General features: G+C 42.8%; 1 protein-coding gene across 1 annotated transcript in view; it reads right to left on the reverse strand.

The window, feature by feature from the left end:
- LOC127193302 (sperm-associated antigen 6) overlaps positions 1-19,499 on the reverse strand; it is a 67,865-nt gene extending 48,366 nt beyond the window's left edge. The window contains exons 1-2 of the mRNA XM_051150595.1: positions 19,455-19,499; positions 19,280-19,375 (exon numbers count right to left, since the gene is read on the reverse strand). Coding sequence (XP_051006552.1) covers positions 19,280-19,375; positions 19,455-19,479 — 121 coding nt within the window. The 5' untranslated portion in view covers positions 19,480-19,499. The remainder of the gene's footprint in view (positions 1-19,279; positions 19,376-19,454) is intronic.
- Positions 19,500-20,022: the final 523 nt, after the last annotated feature.

Below are 20,022 nucleotides of genomic sequence, written 5' to 3' on the forward strand. Positions count from 1 at the left end.
ACAAAGCAAGCCTCAACAGATAGAAAAACATTGAAATAATCCCCTGCATCTTATCAGACCACCCCAGTCTAAAGCTAAACTTCAACAATGGAATTAACAAAAATTCTACACACACTCACACCAAAAAAAAAAAAAAAAAAAAAAAAAACTAAACAATTTTCTACTCAATGACAACTGAGTCAGGGATGAAATAAAGAAAGAAATGAAAGGCTTGCTAGAATTCAATGAAAATGAAAGTACATCATATCCATATGCTTTGGGACATAATGAAAGCAGTGCTAAGAGGAAAGTTCATGACACTAAGTGCCTTCAGAAAGAAATTGGACACATCTCATACAAGCAACTAATGAAACACCTGAAAGCCCTAGAAAAAAAGAAAGAATCAGACACACCCAAGAGGAGTAGATGGCTGGAAATAATCAAACTCAGGACTGAAATCAATAACTTAGAAACAAAGAAAACAATTCAAAGAATCAACAAAACGAAAAGCTGCTTCTCTGAGAATATCAACAAGATAGACAAACCCTTAGCCAAACAACCAAAAGGCAAAAGGAGAGTATCCAAATCAACAAAATGAGAAATGAAAAGGGAGACATAACAACGGATACCGAGGAAACGCAAAAAACCCTTACTTCAAAAGCCTATATGCCACAAAAATGGAAAATATAAGTGAAATGGACAATTTTCTTTATAAATTCCACTTACCAAAGCTGAATCAATATCAGGCAAACAAATTAAATAACCTTATATCTCCTAAGGAAATAGAAGCAGTCATCAAAAGTCTCTCAACCGAAAAAAAAAACCAGAGTCAGATGAATTCAGCACAGAATTCTACCAGACCTTCAAAGAACTAATACTCCTCAAATTATTCCACAAAATAGAAAGAGAAGGAACACTACCAAACTCATTCTATAAAGCCACAATAACTTTAATACCTGAGCCACACAAATACCCAACAAAGAAAGAGAGTTTCAGGCCAATCTCCCTTATGAACATTGATGCAAAAGTATTCACTAAAATACAAACCAAATCTAAGAACACCTCAAAAATCTCATCCACCATGACTTCATGGCTTCATCTCAGGCATGCAGGTGTGGTTCAATATATGGAAATCCATCAATGTAATCAAACATATAAACAAACTGAAAGAAAATAAACACAAGATCATTTTAAAAAGAAAGAAAGAAATCCCAAACTAAGATTAAACTGGGAAAAAAATGTAAGAAATCAAACAAAACCTCAGAGGCAAGCCTCAATGACTGAGTACAATCAAGAATAGCCAAACAAAAAGGAAAAAAAAAAACCTGCAAGAGGTATCAACATCTTAGATTTCAAGTTATATTGCAGAGCTATTATAATAAAATGAGATGCTATTTGCCACAAAAATGAACTCATTAACCAGTGGAATAGAATTGAGGACCCACAATACAACAACCATTTAATTATTTATAAATCATTCAATAAGAGGTATTGGAGAAGATATAGTGTATTTTTTTTATTTTTTTTCCTAGAAGTTTTTTCATATGATATATTTTGATCATATTCTTTCCTCCCACATCCTCTTCACCTTCCTAATAACCCAACTTAATATTCTGTATCTATAGATTTAACACAATCCCCTTCTCAAAGGAAGAAAAAAAAACTAGTTTCATGTTATTGGCCACTTTAGTGGTGTCATGCATGAGCTCCATTCCGTGAAACATGCCTTAAATCCAATCACAAAATAGTTGGCTAATCTCAGAAAATTCATGCCATTATTACAGCAGCACATCTCACAGGCAGGTCGTTGTTGCACACCCCAGGTTTTGTAGCTGGGTGAAATTGTTAGCTACTGTTCTCTTTTGGTAATGTGCAAAGTACCTTCCATCAACATAAGCACTAGTCAGTAGAGGGGAAGCAACTTGTTAGGCATCAGCTGAAATTCTCCATTTTCACTGAGAAATCTAAGCGTCATCTTCAGCAATAGGACCTTTCCATGGGTTTGTGGAGAGGGAAGAATGGCCTCGGCTGTAGCCTGTGGTGTTTGGGATTTCCATTGGGCCACTTTGGGCCAGCGACTCAACAATATGAAACCCATTCCTGGTGCTGAAGGTTTGACTTGTACAAACAATAGAATATCTAGTTGGGACTTTGTCTCCACCATTGTATGCTGACTCCACTTAAATGTCTCTCGTATATGTATACATATGTTTGTTTTAGAAGGTTCTACAACAGTGGGTCTTCATATGGTGTTTCAATAGCGCTGTGATGTTAGCTGTCCCTCCCACATTCCATCCCTTACCCTCCACTCCCATATCCCCTCCCAATTTAATTCTCCTGTGATACACTTTCATTTTTCTCTTTATAACACTATATTCTATTCCTCTTCCTTGTAAGATCCCTCTCTCCCCTCCCCTCAGTGCCTTACTAGCTACCCAAACTATGTGATTATTCAAATTGAAACAAACATAGGCAATGCTTAAAAGCTAACGCCTGTATCACAGAAAACATGCAATATTTGTCTTTTGAGGTCGAAGTAACCTCACTCAGGATTTTTTTTTCTAGCTCCATCCATTTACCTGGGAATTTCATGATTTCATCATTTTAAGCATCTTTTTAGACTATATTTTCTTATCCATTCATGAGCTGAGGAACATCTTGGCTTTTTCCACTTTCTGGATATTATGTATAAGAATTGGACATGGATGACCAAATACCTCCATAGATATTCCTTTGGGTCACTGGATTTCGTGGTAGATGTATTTTCTTTTTGAGGACTCTCCATACTCGTTTCCACGGGGCCGTAGGCACTCCAGCGGCAGTGAGCAGGCATTCCCCTCCCCTGCACCCTCAACAGCACGCGCTCTCTGTCACTCTGCATCTTGGCCATTCGGGCTGGGATAAGAATGAAACCTCAAAAGCGGTTTTAGTTTGCATTTTCCTGGTTAGTAAGGATGTTGAATATGTTTTAAGTTTCCTCAGCCATTTGTATTTCATATTTTGAGAACTCTGTTTAATTCTGTAGACTTTTTTTGTTTGTTTTTGTTTTTGTTTTTCTAGACAAGGTTTCTCTGTGTAGCCTTGGCTGTCCTGGACTCACTTTGTAGACCAGGCTGGCCTCGAACTCACAGCAATCCACCTGCCTCTGCCTCCTGAGTGCTGGGATTAAAGGCGTGTGCCATATTTTTAATTTAATTGTTTCTTGATATTCGGGGTTTCTGGTTCTTATATATCCTAGAGTAGAGACTCACTATCAGACGTAAATGGGCAAAGGGATTTTTTCTTTTCTTTTTTTCTTGTTTTGTAGGCAGACACTTTGCTCAAATGATGGTGTCTTTTGCCTTACAAAAGATTTCTGTTTCGTGAGGTTCTATTTATTATTTGTTGTTCTTAGTGTGCCTGTGCTATCTTGTCCTGCTCAGAAAGACTTTTCTAAAACTGTGACGATGCGTTCAAGACTATTCTTCACTCTCTCTTCCACCAGGGTAAATGCATCTGGCCTTAGGTTGAGGCCTTTGACCCATTTGTGCAGGATGATAAGCATGGATCTATTTGCATTCTCCTACATGCCGCCATTCCATTCGAGCAGCACCATTTGCTGAAGATGTTATCTTTTCTCTAGTGCGTATTTCTGGCTTTATAAAAAATCAGGCATCCATAGGCATGTGGATTTATCTGGTTTTGTTTTTCTGGCTGTTGGAAAAAGAAGTTTCCTTAAAGAGAAGCAAGGACTACACTTATCAGTTGTCGGTAGGGGAGTGCTGGTTTAGCCGTGTTCGCAGGTTCTCCTCCGATACCCATGGCTCCACTAGCACTACAGCGTTGGCTAGATTTCCAGTACCAGGAATGGTTTCGCTCTCATTGAACAGGACTTAAGTCCAATTTGAGAGCGCTTGGTTACTGACAAGGTATGGGTGTGACTGTGGCATCTTCGGGTTACCCTGCCATTGGTGTGGTTCATAGGAATCACAGCTGGGTAGTAGTGTTGGTGGCCTCCCCCCTTTGGAAGTTTGCGTGTCACCTTCGGGTACCATGAACGCTAGTCCTCAGGAATGAGTCAATCAGGTCAGTTCCAGCATGAGGCCTCTGGACCCTGTATCTGAAGCACATGGTGCTGTCAGCAGTAAAGACTCGCCTTCCACCAAGGGAGCAACCAAGGACGAAAGCTATAGGTTGTATGCTTCCGGAGTCCCTTGGGACGCCCTGAGCAACAAGTCAAAGCACAGCTTCTTATGTCTGGCACTGGGGTTTGTTAGGTGGTATTCAGCTCTGGGCAGGAGCACCGTCAGCCTAAAAGAGTAAAGTTCATTTAAACTATGTGTGTGTGTGTGTGTGTGTGTGTGTGTGTGTGTGTGTGTGTGTGTGTGTGTGTGTAGAATTATATTACTATAGGAGGTTTTTGATAAAAGTTAATAGACTGACTTTTTCAGACAGCCTTATTATTTTTCCTTCCTTCTGTGTTTACCTTCCTCTTCCTCCTGAACGACTCCCTTCTTTTCCCATTTTCAGCGTCATATCACTTATACTCTGCTATTCCCCTATTGGCCCACAACCCCTCCTTGCTGGCAATGGTCCCATTTCACTTTCCTGTATAGCTGAATAGCATCCCATGGTGTGTATAATGCGCTGTGTGTTCTTTATAGCATCCCACGGTGTGTATAATGTGCCGTGTGTTCTTTATAGCATCCCATGGTGTGTATAATGTGCCGTGTGTTCTTTATAGCATCCCATGGTGTGTATAATGTGCCGTGTGTTCTTCTTCATATGTTGAAGGACACCTAGCATGTTTCTATTTGCCAGCTACTATGAGTGGAACAACAGTGACCATGACTAAGGAAGTGTCTGTAGGGCAGGATGTGGAGTCCTCTGGGCATTTGCAAGTGGTATACCTGGGTCATATAGTAGATTTTTAGATTTTTGAGAATTCTCTACATTGATTCCAAAAGTGGCTGCACCAGTATGCAACCCCAAGGGCAGTTTGGTTGCTTTGTCTACCTTTGCCATTCTGGCTAGGGTGAAATGATTTTTATAAAAATCATTTTCATTTCCCTAATTGCTGGGATTGGTGAGTAAATTTAAAGACATTTCTTAGCGATTATTTTCTTCTTTTTGACAACTTTCTGTTCATGTCTCAGGCCCAGTTTTCAAAGGGGTCATTCTTTCTTGATTCTTTGTTTTTTTAGTTCTTTACATATTCACATCTGCCAGATGTGTGAGTGACGAAAGAAGATGCTCCCATTTCCAGGGCTTTCCCTTCCGTTGGTTGACTGTCACTTTAGCCGTGCAGAAGCATTTTTATTTTATGAGCTCACTTGTCAGTCCTTAGTCCTCAGACAAGTGGAGATCTACTCGGGAAATCCTTCCCTACACCTGTAGCCGTGTTTTCTTCTAGCATCTTCAGTCTTTCATGTTTTACTGTCTCTTCGGCCCATTTGGAGATAATTGTTGTGCAAGTGAAAGATACAGGTCTGATTTCATCCTTCTGCACGTGGACACGCACTTTCCCATCATTTGTTGGAGACGCTTTTCTGAGCTTCAGTTTTTAGCATCTTTCTCAAATATTGTTCGGAACTTCAACTTTGTTCCATTGGTCTATGTGTCTATTTTTGTACCGCTACAATGTTTTTATTACTATGTGTCTATAACATATCTTAAGCTCAGGAATGGTAAGTCTTCTAGAACTGTTCTTTTTGCTCTGGATTGTTTCAGCTTTCAGGAGTTTTTGTGGTTCCATGAAAGTTTCAAGATTTCTTTTTAATTTCTTGAAAGAATGAAATGAGGATTTTAACTGGGATGCCATTGACTCTGTAAATAGTGTTTGACAAAATGGTCATTTTCACAATACTAATTCTGTATCCCATGAACATGAGGTTTCTTAGCATTTTCTAGTATTTTTCTCTTTTTCTTCATAACTTTAAAGTTTTTCTTTTTCAGAGGTTTAAAGTTTCTAGTATGTGATCTCTCCAATTTCCTTATGAAGGCACTTAGTGTTAGGAACTTTTTTCTCTTTGCACTGCTTTTCTTGTGCCCCATAAGTTTGAGTATAGTATGCCCTGGAAGTGAATTTAGCTGGAAGGTTTATTACTGTTTTGACCTCATTTGTTATAGATCTGATGAGGTTGTTGACTTCTTGGTTTAATTTTGGTAATTTGACTGAATCTAGAAATTAAGCCATTTCTTTTAGCTTTTCCAGCTTAATGGAGTATAGGCATCATTTATTTGTGTTCTTCCTGATTTTTTTCCTCTTTTTTAAAAATTTTTTTTAATTTATTATTATTACATCTCAATTGTTATCCCATCCCTTGTATCCTCCCATTCTTCCCTCCCTCCCATTTTCCCCTTATTCCCCTCCCCTATGACTGTTCCTGAGGGGGATTACCTCCCCCTGTATATGTTCATAGGGTATCAAGTCTCTTCTTGGTAACCTGCTATCTTTCCTCTGAGTGCCACCAGGTCTCCCCCTCCAGGGGACATGGTCAAATGTGAGGCACCAGAGTACGTGAGAAAGTCATATCCCACTCTACACTCAACTGTGGAGAATGTTCTGACCATTGGCTAGATCTGGGTAACTTCCTGATTTTTTGATGCAAGCACTAAGAGCTATAGAGCTCCTTACGCTTCCAATGTGTTCCAGAGGTTTTACTGTGTCATGTTCGTTTCATTTTCATTTAATGGCAGCAAATTTATATTTTTCTTGATTTCTTTGACCCAGTCATCATGCAGTAATGAGTTGTTCAATCTGCATGAGTTTGTGCATTTACTAGACTTGTTTGCTGTCAACTTTAAGTTTTATTGCATTGGTATCAGATAGGATACAAGGAGTAACTTCAACCTTTTTCAATTTTAAAGATTTATTTTATGTCTAAGGACAGGGTCTGTTTTTAAAAGCTTCCATGTGCAGCGGGGTGGTGATGGTGCACACCTTTAATCCCAGCACTCGGGAGGCAGAGGCAGGTGGATCGCTGTGAGTTCAAGGCCAGCCTGGTCTACAAAGCAAGTCCAGGACAGCCAAGGCTACACAGAGAAACCCTGTCTTGAAAAACAAAAACAAAACAAAACGAAAGCTTCCATGTGCTGCTGAGTATAATGTGTATTCATTGGTGTTTGTCGACATCTGTTGAGACCATTTGATGTATAAAGTCAACTAATTCCGATGTTTCTGTTTTTCATTTTGTTTTGTTGGTTTTGTTTTGTTTGTCCATATGGCCCGTCTATTGGAGAAAGTAGCATATTCAAAGTATCTACTATTAATGGATGGATGTCCATCTGTGTCTTTAAATCCAGTAGTGCATTTTTATTATATTGGAGGCATATATATTTAGGATATTAGTGTTTTATTGGTTGACTGTTCCTTTGAATAGAATGAAGTGACCCTCTATATCTCTTCTAATTAGTTTTAGTTTGGAGTCTATTTTGCCAGACATTAGGAGTACTCTATCATTCTACGCTAAGGCAGTGCAGTCTTTAAAGCTAAAGTGGATAGATTTTTATCTCTTGATCTGTTCAGCTTGTGTCTTGGATTGGAGAGTTGAGGCCACCGACACTTAGAGATATTACTGAAATGTGCTAGCTGCTGTCAATGTGTTCGCTGTTGTGTTGGTGTCCATGTTACCTTGTGCTTTAATAAATACGGCTTCGTGTTTCTTTCCCTGGTCTCTTCTATGCTCACTACTCTCTTCAGCCTGAAATAATGCTTCTTGTGTTTTCTTCAGGTTTGATTTCTTGGATGTAGGCTGTTTATATAGTAGAGAGGGTTTTTTTCTTTCTCCTTCAATGACCACACATCTGTCATGGGGGCGGGAGTATATTAGCCTAGATTGGCCATCATAGTCTTTTAGGACTTGGGATGCGTTGCTCCAGGCTCTTCTGACTTGCAAAGTTTCTAAGAAATCAGCTGTTATTCTCATGGGTTTTCTTTTACGCGTGACTTGTGTGTTTCTCCAGCAGCTTTCAACACTTTCTTTGTGATGTGCTCTTAGTGTTTTAACTGTGATATGCCATGGAGAGCTTTCTGGTCTTGTCTATTTGGTATTCTCTGTGCTCCTTATAGCTGTGTGGTGTGGCCTTCCTGAATTTGAGCCAGTTTTCCTCTGTGATTTGCTCTAATCCATTCACTCAGGATTCCACTCCCTCATCTGTGTCTATAATTCAAAGGTTTGGGTTTTTTCATGGTGCCCCATATTTCCTGTATCTTACATTCTGGGGTTTTTTAATTTTTTTCATACTCCTTACTTATTTTGTTTGGCTTATCTATCATCCCAATATTCTGACCTATGCTTGTTCTACTCTGTTCTACTTGGAAGGTTTTCCTTTAATCCCAGCACTTGGGAGGCAGAGGAAGGTGGATCTTTGTGAGTTCCAGGCCAGCCTGGTCTACAGAGCAAGTTCCAGGACAGCTAGAGCTGTTACACAGAGAAACTTTGTCTTGAAAAACAAAATAAAACAACAACAGAAAAATCTTCTGCCAAAAAAGTAAGTCCAAAACTCTTCAATTTAGGCTTAGGCAGATTGTTTTTGTTGTTGTTGTTGTTTTTTAACTAATTTCTTTATTCACTTTACATCCTCCACTGTAGCCCCTTTCTTCCTCTCCTCCTGGTCCTACCCTCCCTCCCTCTTCCCCCCTCTCCTGTTCCTCAGAATAGGGGAGGCCCCATCTACCCACCCCAGCTCATCAAATTGCATCAGGACTGAACATGTCCCCTTCCTCTGTAGCCTGGAGAGGCAGCCCTGCCAGGGGAGAGTGATCAAAAAGTAGGCAACAGAGTCAATGTCAGAGACAGCCCCCACCCCCTTTACTAGGGGACCCACATGAAGCCTGAATTGCGCATCAGCTACATCTGTGTGGAGGGCCTAGTCCCAGCCCATGCAAGGTCTTTGGTACTTTAGTCTCTGCAAGGCAAGGCCCTCTGGTCCCTGGAAAGTTGGCTCTGTTGGTCTTCTTATGGAGTCTTGTCACTTCCGGTTCCTTCCATACACCCCCCCCCCCCCACTTTTCTACAAGACTTCCTACACTTCACCCAATGTTTGGTTGTGAGTCTCACCATCTTTTTCAAACCACTGCTGGGTAGAGCATCTCAGAGGGAAGCTATGCTAGACTCGTGTCTGCAAGCATAGCAGAGTAGCATTAATAGTGTCAGAGGTTAGCTCTCTCCCATGGGGCAGGTCTCAGGTTGGGCCAGGCATTGGTTTGGACATTCCCTCCATCTCTGTTCTATCTTTATCCCTGAACATCTTGTAAGCATGGTAAATTTAGGGTTGACTCTGTGTGTGTGTGTGTGTGTGTGTGTGTGTGTGTGTGTGTAGGTTAGTATTCCCCTTCCTCCACTAAGAGTCTTGTCTAGTTGGAGGGTGTCCTCTTTAGTCTCCATGTCCCCCACTACTAAGAGTCTCAGATTCTTAGGTCAAAAGGCAAAAAGCAGCCATATTCTTGCCAAAATACCACAAGAATGACCTCTAGCCTAGTTGCTAATATTGTTCCCCTAGGACACCTCTTGGCCCATGTTGTTCTCAGTCCTAGGATCTCCCAAGATCCTATTAGGATGGCCCATTGAGTCTGAGTTCAACTTCTTTTTTAGTTCAAAGTTTCTTACATTCCTCCAAAAACAGCTGTTGGGGCCTGCCACAGCAATTGACAACTCTTAAAAGGTGTCCTCTGATCTCTACATGTATGCTATGGCACACTCACACTGCGGCAAGTGCGCACACACACACACACACACACACACACACACACACACACACACCACTTCATACACACCCCCACATTCCCACAAAATAATCATAAAACTTTTTTGTAGGTTTTTCAAGACAGGATTTCTCTGTGTAACAGCCTTGACTGGCCTAGACTCTCTTTGTAGACCAGGCTGGCCTCGAACTCACAGAGATCCTCCTGGATGCTGGGATTAAAGGCATGTACCACCACACCTGGCTAAGTTAAAACGTTTTAAGAGTGATCAACCCATGTCAATTTTGGGCCAACACACACATATGCATACAAATACACAATCATACATATCACACACATGTACTAAGTAAATGAATAACAAAGGGTATGTTAGCCAGGTCTCTAGAAGAACGGAACAAATTGAACGAATATGTATTATAAAGGGGATTTATGAGATTGGCTCATATGCTAGAAGCTTCAGTTGTCTGAATGCCCAAGGGTCTGCAAATCTAATAGCTACCCAGTATAAGAATCTAGATGTCTCAGCAGTCCCCATCTTCTGCTGAAGGCTTAGAAGATTCTGGAAGAGGCCTGGTTTGGTGGTGCATGCCTTTAATCTCAGCACTCGGGAGGCAGAGACAGGAAGACCCTGTTTCAAAATAACAAAACACAACAACAACAACAAAGATTCTGGAAGAGTCACTGGCCTCCAGTTGATGTTAGAAGTGAGACGAATTTGGGCTCTGACAGCAGCAGCAGCAGCAGTAGCAGCAGAGCAGGTGTGAAGGCAGCCAGGTAAGAGCACTTCCTTCTCTTCCCACGCCCCGGGGATGGTGCCACCCACTGTGAGGTGCTCTCTCCATCTGTTATCCTGAAAATATCCTCACAGACACACCAAAGCCTTCACAGGTTACAGAGGCAACAGAGTTGACAGCCAAGATCAGCCATCACAAACAGTCTCCCTTTGTAGCCTAGGCTCACCCTGGACCAACAAGGCTGCCCCAGTCTCCTGAACAGCTTGGACCATAGGAAGACATCACTCAAATGGATTTAATTTGCATTTCCTGTCTGCTGAGTCTCGCTCCACATGAAGATCTATATGTTTTCCTTAGAGAATCTGTTCAAGTTGTTTGCCAATTTTTTAATTAGATAATTTTTGTTGAGATTCAGGGATTCTTTGCATTTTAATTATAGATATTAATCTTTTATCAGTTCTGTGTTTTCATGTATTTTCCTTACCCTGTCAGTTGTCTTTATGCTCTCTGAATAGTGTCCTTTGATTTCCTTTGATTTCTGTTTGGTTTTGGATTTAAACTGATTTTTGACCAGTTTTTTCTTTCAATTTTTCAATTCAAAATTAATCTTTACTTTGACTTATAAAATGCATTCAATATTTACTTTATGTTTTAAAAGCTTTAAAAATTCAAATCCTAAAACATTTTTTTTTTTTTTTTTTTTTTTGGTTTTTCGAGACAGGGTTTCTCTTGTGTAGCCTTGGCCATCCTGGACTCACTTTGTAGACCAGGCTGGCCTCGAACTCACAGCGATCCGCCTGCGTCTGCCTCCCGAGTGCTGGGATTAAAGGCGTGCGCCACCACGCCCGGCAACACATTTTATTTTAAAATGTGCCCATTTACTATAAACCTGCTACTGCTACAGATCAGTCCATTCTTGACCAAGTGATATTTACATGTGACTACACAGTCACTAAACAAAGGATCCACTTTTGGCTGTAGTTTTGCCATCTGACTCAAGATCTCTGTTTAGGGCACAATAAAAATATGACAGGAGGGCTGGAGAGATGGCTCAGTGGGTAACAGCGCCACCTGCTCTTCCAAAGGTCCCGGGTTCGGTCCCCAGCAACCACATGGTGGCTCACAACCATCTATAATGTAATGTGATGTGATGCTCTCTTCTGGCCTGAAGGTGTGCATGCGGGCAGAGCACTGTATACATAATAAATAAATAAATAAATCTTTAAAAAAAAATATGACAGGAATGTCAGGCTTTAGAAATGGGCTCTCTGGTCCTGCCTTCTACCTGATTGCCTAGTTGAGAGACAACAGGGGAAAGGGCTAAATCCAAAAGGAGACTGAGTGTTCAAATCTGGCCTCTGCCACTTCCCAGTATGAAGCCTGGACAACACTGCCTAACATGTGAGCTTTGGTTTCCTCATAGGTAAAATGGTGGTGAACACTAATATTTCACATAAAGTTGTAGTAATAGATAAAATTCCTAAAGTGCTAGAACATTAGTTGAGACAAAATAAAAACTACCAAATTCTCAGTAAATACCAACAAATTGGTGTCAAAGGAACCAGTCTACTAAGTTTTCATCAGTACATTTATTATTAATGAATAACTCATTAATATATTCCATGATAATGAGCAAATATTTAGAACCTGGCTGCCATTTGCCATATGTTTTATAATTACCATAGGAAGATTTATTTTTGTTTGTTTTTTCTTGGTATTTTAATTGTTATTGTGTGTTTTGTTTTGTTAGACAAATTCATGCTATGTAGCTCAGGATAGCTTCAAAATGGTGATTCGCCTGGCCCTGCCTCCCAAGGGCTGTGATTACAGGTGTACACCATCACACTCAGCTTTCTCAAGAAATATATAAAATACATAAAATATAAATATGCAAGGTACTGGAAAAAATGTCCTCAAAGAACTTCCAAAGGGTTTTGAAGGACGAGTCAATACATTGTAATGTATACAACTAGAAGCGGGTGGGGGAGGGGCCTCTCTGCTCACATTGCAGCAAAGCAGGCTGGGGCGGGGTTGTCACGGAGGAGCTTGCAGCCAAAGGGACATTTAAGTTGAGATCAAGGGCTCTTAGGAAGCTGTCCCCTGGGGGAAAATGGGTGGCATGAAGAGGGAAAGGTCTGGAGAGTATTCAGCTGGAAGGGACTTGTCAAAGCTCACAAGCAAACATTTTGGTCTAACATATCTACTCGCCTTATTTCCCGGGAAGCAATTTCCACTGTCATGATTATAAAGTCAATTATGATCTAAGATGTTATGTCTCTTATAACACAAAGCCTTGTACTTTACTCAGTCAGAAAGAATCACAAGACAAATAGTTTTCACACAGAATTCAACAGTAGTGTCAAATAAACCAAAGTCCTGTTATGAGCAAGAATTGTTTGTTTTCTCCTTTTAAATGTATTCTCGTTAGCTTTCCTACCCTCTGAGTTTTGATTAGTACTTTAATATTAATTCAGGTATGAGTGGATTCCCATGAGGCTTCAGTTCCAGCACCAGGAAATGAGAAAGGCCATGGCATGCTGGGACGTTGGAGGAACTGCAAGGGTCCACAGATGCATGAATCAAACTTTATTTACTGCACAGACCCCTAGGCAGGCAGATGGCAGCAGGTACCCAGGCAAGTGCCAACACCCATGGCCTTCATCAAGATGGCCAAAAGCGCACACAGACAGAGAACAGGATATAGACCACAGTGGAGTAGACACCCACAGAACTACAGATAGACAGGCCACAAGGCCATATTTACCACATTTTACAAGGAATAATTGTAAAGAGAACGCAGGCTGGGCCCAAGGTGAAAGCAGTCTTGGGTGGCTAGACCCCACTGAGACCTTGTCTCTACAAACTGATAAAGATCTTGTTTTTTTTTTTTTTTTTAGACAGGTTCTCTCTGTGTAGCCCTGGCTGTCCTGGATTCGCTTTGTAGACCAGGCTGGCCTCGAACTCACAGCGATCCACCTGCCTCTGCCTCTCGAGTGCTGGGATTAAAGACAAACTGATAAAAGATCTTAAATAGTCTCAGAGAGAGAGGAAGTTTCAGCCCAAGACAGAGGACAGGCTCCAGCGACTCTGTGCGGGGGGGGGGGGGGGGGGGGGGGGGGGGGGGGGTTATTGAACTGCAGAAAGGATTTGTTGCTTAGGAGGAGGAAGCCGGGAGGAGCGAGCGGGAGAGAAGGAGAAGGACATGGGGGGGGGATCGGAGTGAGAGAGCAGAGGTTCCTGCCCACAACGCGGGAATTGGAGGATTTCGCGGTGGGGGCGAGCTCGGTGGATTCCTTCGGGTTCGGTCCACAGACACGCGGTTTCTTCTGTCTGGTAGATGATCTGCTGGACTCCTGACAATTACGCCAGGGGATTCACCCCTCAGAACTGATACCCAGAAGGTTCCATTCTTGTTCTCCTTAATCTCCGTTCCCTCCTATTTAGGGTAGTCAGGTTGTAAGGGAAGTGCATATATTTAATAAATTCCTAATAAAGTAGAATCGTTAAGGAAGCAGAGCCAAGAAATAACTACACAAAATTACAACACTCCTTACGGTTGGGTTTCCCAGACATCCAGCATTCGGCCATTTTACACTGACTCATAATCTCCTGGATACCCAGTTAGCCATCTTTGGCCATGCCTGACATCCATGCCACGATGTCCAAATATAATCTAACCCTCCAGGGACCGCCATGTCCGGTTTGTGATTGCTGGGTGTGAAGGGGTGAGAAGATACGGCAGAGACCACTGTTCCCTCACATAAAACATCCCACACAGACAATACTGTTTTAATTTGAAGATCTCCTAGGAAGCCCACAACTGGCCATGCCTCGCCTATTTGCACTAATGTGTCTTCCCTTCTGTAACGCATCCCTACTGCAGTCGCCTGTAAGCAGAAAGTAGAATATTGCGAAAGAGACCACCTAGTGAGTAACAGGGACAGAAAGGCTAGCCTTCTGCAAGAGGCTTTATGGGTAACACTTGAAGAAGAAATATTTGTAAGACAGTTAATTCAAAAATCCGTCTGAGGTTAGGAAGCAGCTCATGGGTAGAGTACTTGGTTAGCATGGCTCAGGCTTAAATTCAATATCCAACATCACACAAAATCAATTATATGTACAAGTTAAAGATTGTCTAGTTTAAGAGGCATGTATGTAAGACATAGGACATGCTTAAAATAATAGAGGTCCTGGGTTCAACCCTCAGCACACATAAATGTATGTCATATATAGTAAATATGCATATATGTAAATATATGTTATATATAGCAACAAATAGTCAGGAGTTGAGGAGGGGGGCTGATGATAACTGTATCAGAAATACAGGCTGGATTTACAGTGCAGTTAAGTTCTGAACATGAGCTTCATGGCAGCAAAGAAAAGGTGAATATAAAAATAAAGAAAAAAATTGGGCTGGAGAGATGGCTCAGTGGTTAAGAGCGCTGCCTGCTCTTCCAGAGGTCCTGAGTTCAATTCCCAGCAACCACATGGTGGTTCACAACCATCTATAATGTAATCTGATAAAGCACTCATATGCAATAAATGAAATAAATAAATCTTAAAAAAAAAAAATAAAGAAAAAAAAAGAAAAGGTGAATATAAACTTATGAAATAGAATAAAGCAGGAGCTTTTTTACTAGGATTTTATTCCCATCATCTAGCTTTACATGAGATGTTAATAAATGCCTAAAGAGTAAATAGACATTTCTTCCTATAAATATTGTGACATGATAACTCATGTCTTCACTGGTAGCTTTAAAGCAGCTATGGGAAAACCTAGTTTTTAAAGTGTCTTCAGCTATTTTTTAATGTATGTTGAGAGTGAGAGGTGGTGAGACACACCTGTAATCAGATTTCTTTTTTCTTTTTTTTTTTTTTTTTTTTTGGTTTTTCGAGACAGGGTTTCTCTGTGTAGCCTTGGCCATCCTGGACTCACTTTGTAGACCAGGCTGGCCTCGAACTCACAGCGATCCACCTGCCTCTGCCTCCCAAGTGCTGGGATTAAAGGCATGCGCCACCACGCCCGGCTGTAATCAGATTTCTAAAGTCATCCGCGGCTGCAAAGTGAGGTCATTACAGTCGAGGAAGGGTAAATGACTAAGGATGCCTTAAAAAGGCACAGGGAATCAGGGAATCACTGCTGTGCGTGTGTGTGTCTGTGTGTGTGTGTGTGTGTGTGTGTGTGTGTCTGTGTGTGTGTGTCTGTGTGTATGTGTGTCTGTGTGTGTGTGTCTGTCTGTGTGTCTGTGTGTGTGTGTGTGTGTCTGTGTGTGTCTGTGTGTGTGTGTGTGTGTGTGTGTGTGTGTGTGTGTGTAATATAAGGCAGTTATACCACTTGCAGTGATAATCCTCCCCTCAAGAGCTATAGACTAACAAGAACTCTAGTTGCTGTTTGGGTCCTATCCTCAGCACACATAAGACAGCAATACAGGCTACTGTTATTTCCTGGGTTGCCTTTCAGGAGTTGAGGGTAAATACCTATTTCTGAAGACAGCATGCACTTGGGACACAGAACTCAGAGATCTGAGCTGGAACCGACCTGAAAGCCTCCTCCATGGGGGAAGAGCTGAAGGTGCTGTGCAGGCTGCTGAGGGAGGAAAACATGCAAAGGTCTGACCCAGCTGCGATACCTGTGAACCACAGCAACACCAGCACAGCAAGATATTTCTAAAGGTGCAATGGTGGCAGCCATTTCTTGCTGGTAACCAACAGCTGTCTACTTGAACTCAAAGCCCACTTAACAGGGGAGAAATTGTGACTGCCCCGGGCTAATGACGTCATGGATCTAGAAGAGAACCTACCGCCTTTCCTAAGTTCATATCCTCCCTAACTACACTCTAAATTCTTATCCTTACACCCACAGATAAGTATAAAGCTCATCCATGCCCCATCAAAGAAGCGTCTTTTTGCAGTAGATGCTCATTACGGAAAGCCACAACTGTCAAAATGCAGAGAGCAACTGACCGTGGGGGTGCCCAGACCCAACTGATGCATCTACAGCACAGCTCCTACACCTAAGGCTCAAAGCTTTGGAGGGTGGGAAGACGCCAGAGCCAGAGGATGAAGAGAGCTGCTGTGAGGATGTGCCATCTAGCCATGACAGGAAAGATACACTCATGAAGTCTCAGCAACACGGCTGCCGAGACAAGACTTGAACAATCCAACAGCAGTTGACATCCAACTTAAGATGGGTAAGATCTCTTGGGGTCCCTCCCATCCCTAGATGAAAAGCTATGAGCAATTAACAACTGCTAAGAGAGAAAGAATTAGTCTTCCCCAGGGATGAGTCCCCTGATTGGTGACCCAATTCCAAGCCACCAGGCCTAGAAGCAGACACTCATCGGGTTGTGTTTATGTGTTTATATGTATATGTAGCAACAATGGTTAAGTAAGAGCAGACATGAATTTAGGAGGCAGGGGAGACAGAAATGGGAGGAGATGATCAGGGAAAGTGATGTAATTAAAATGTAAAAAGTAGGCCCGGCATGGTGGCGCACACCTTTAATCCCAGCACTTGGGAGTCAGAGGCAGAAGGATCGCTGTGAGTTCAAGGCCAGGCTGGTCTACAAAGCAAGTCCAGGATAGCCAGGGCTACATGGAGAAAACCAAAAAAATAAAAAATAAATAAAAAGTAAAAAATAACTAATAAACTAGACACTTGTACTATGGACACTTTGAGTATTGTGAATACGTATACACAAACACACCAAGAACAAAGAAAATGCATCTGCATAAAACACCAGCAACACAAAATAAATTTTTTAAGTTTTTTAACTCCGTGTGATATGTGTGTGTGTGTGTGTGTGTATGTGTGTCCGCGCACGTGCGCGTGTACATGTGTGTGATGAGTACAGGTGCCCATAGAAGCTCGAGGTGAGCCGGGCGTGGTGGCGCACGCCTTAATCCCAGCACTCGGGAGGCAGAGGCAGGCGGATCGCTGTGAGTTCGAGGCCAGCCTGGTCTACAAAGTGAGTCCAGGACAGCCAAGGCTACACAGAGAAACCCTGTCTTGAAGAAAAAAAAAAAAAAAAAAAGCTCAAGGCGTTGGATCCCTGGAGCTCGAGTTATAGGAGGTTTGTGGCCACTTTGATCTGAGTGCTGGAAACCAAGCTCCAATTCTCAGGAGGAGAAGTACGAGCCATCTCTCCAGGCCCAAAACAGTCAATCCTTTAATGATGGCACCTTAGCGACGGGCACCAGTTTAGTGCTTGCTAGGAGGTAGGTGGGGTTATAAGAGGACAGTGCAAGTGTCCCGTACACTGACCTAAGTGTCCTGAGTATAAGGATGGTGAGTAATCATGGGACAAAATTACACAGAATGAAATACACAGAAGACAATATGACTTGGGAAATGAATTAAATTAATAAATTTCTGTCACTATAAGCATTACAATTGTAGTAGCAATAAACTTTTGAAATATGTTACTGGAGGAAGGTAAAGATTAACTTTAAAATTAAAGGTAAAAATTTCTTTCTCAATTCTAAATGCTTCCCATATCAGGAAGTAATGTATGCCAGAGGAATAAAAATAAATTTTTAAAAAGAAAACAAACATTAAAATCCAAAGGACAAAGCAACTTATCAAAAAGGTACAGGGTACGTACATTAGTTTTAAAGTTATCCTATAATATGCTGGTGGTGGTGGTGCACACCTTTAATCCCAGCAGTCAGGAGGCAGAGGCAGGAGGATCTCTGTGAGTTTGAGGTCAGCCTGGTCTGCAGAGAGAGTTCTAGGACAGCCACATATATCCTACAAACTGAAGGCTTTTTAGACAAAATAGTGATAACGACGTCGGGTTTCCTAGCTCATGATTGATCTGGGCGCTTCCTCCTGCCTCCCCCTCTGCTCACACCCCTTTCCCTCTTTCCTTCCCCCTCCAGTTCTGTCCTCCCTCCTCCTCCTCCTTCCCTCTTCCCTCTCTTCCTTCTCCCTCTCTCCCTCTCTCTACATCATGTCCCGCTTTCTCACTCTAAGGGATGGATTTAAAGCATCAAAAGGATTTTACAAAACCAGGTCTTTACCTACTTACAATCTAAAGCGTAACATTCCGTTTTCCCTAAGTACTACGAAACTTGTCTTGAATTTCCCTATTGTAAGGAAGCCTAAGACGGTCAAAGGGCATCGAGAGAGAAGATGGCTTGGTGAGTAGGGTGCTTGCTAAGCAAGCTTTAGGACCCTGGTTTGGATCCTCAGCACCCCACAAAAGCAGGGCATGGTGGCAGATGCCTGTAATCCTGCGGGCTGTGGGTTTGCTAACAGCCAGTCACACACACACACACACACACACACACACACACACACACACACACACACACACACACACACACACACACACACACACACACACACACACACCACCCGTGCACAGCTCCTGGATAAAATGGATCTGATTACGCAGAGTAACATCTATGCAAAACGACTTCCTGGCAATTCAAACTGCTTCGAATCATCCTGACAACCTGCCTGATTTCGGTAAAAATGGAAATAGACACCAAACCCTTTCACCCTCTTGGCCTCACCCACTAAAGAGCCCCTGAGGGTACTGGAGATTGTACAGGAGGAACTTGGAGAAGTCTCCTCTGGTTCCCCAGGCAAACAAAATAACAAAAACAGTAACAAACAAAAAACCTCAGCAGGGAAGGAACCCGGGAGGACAGCGGCTGAGGGGCAGAGGTACAGGGGAGGAGAGCAGGCAGGGACTGAGAGGCCAGGGCCCAGGGGATAAGAGATCAGGGTGAATTAGGGGAGGGTGGGTGGTCTGTGGGCGTGGGAAATTAGGGGCCCCGCGTGCTAGGAGAAGCCAAAGCGGCAGTCCGAGCCAGCAGGGAATGTGCTGAGGCAGGCAGGCAACGCGTGGAGTGCAGAGTGCAGGAGACTCACCTGCATTCTGCAGCGTCTCGATGTTTTGGGGTCTGGTCGCCAGTTCCGCCACCATCTGCACAAACTGAGTCCGCGCTTTCTGGTACTGCTCGAACACTGAGGAGAGAGACCCGATGGAGGCGCCCTGCGGCCCGCAGCGCCAGCCCTCCCGGGCGCCCGCCCGGCCCGGCCGTACCTTGCAGCACCTGCCGCTGGCTCATGGCGCCGCACTCTCTGGGACAGGAGCAGATACCAGGAACGTCCGCCACCCCTGGGACTGCACTAGGATCCGTTCCTCTGTGTATCCGTCTCCAGGGCAACCGACCAAAACCGGATGCAACCGCCAGCGGGGGTCGTGACGTCACAGCCAGGTTGCTGAAGGCGAGTATACAGTACCACCTGCACACATCGTCACACCAACCTGGGGGAGTTGGGGTGTCTTTCGGGCGCGCGACTGTCGGGAGGACACGGTCCTCTACACCCCGATCCATTGTGGCTAATGTGGCGCCTGTAGTTGCGGGCGCTGGAGTTTCAGAAGTAAACTGTAGCTGGGCTGTCAAGACCAACCAAACATAAGCATCAAGAAGGATAATCAGATCGATACAGTATTTTCTTTCTGGTGTATCCCTGATACACATGACATTTTTTACTTATTGGATCTCCGAAGGCTCACAACAACTGTATGCCTAATTAAACTTAAGACAGCCAACTAAGCGGTCCAAGAGATTTCGTGGGGAAAGCAGACGAGCTAATAATGTAATTAC

The sequence above is a fragment of the Acomys russatus genome, chromosome 8, assembly GCF_903995435.1.
Source record: "Acomys russatus chromosome 8, mAcoRus1.1, whole genome shotgun sequence".
Taxonomy (NCBI): Eukaryota; Metazoa; Chordata; class Mammalia; order Rodentia; family Muridae; genus Acomys; species Acomys russatus.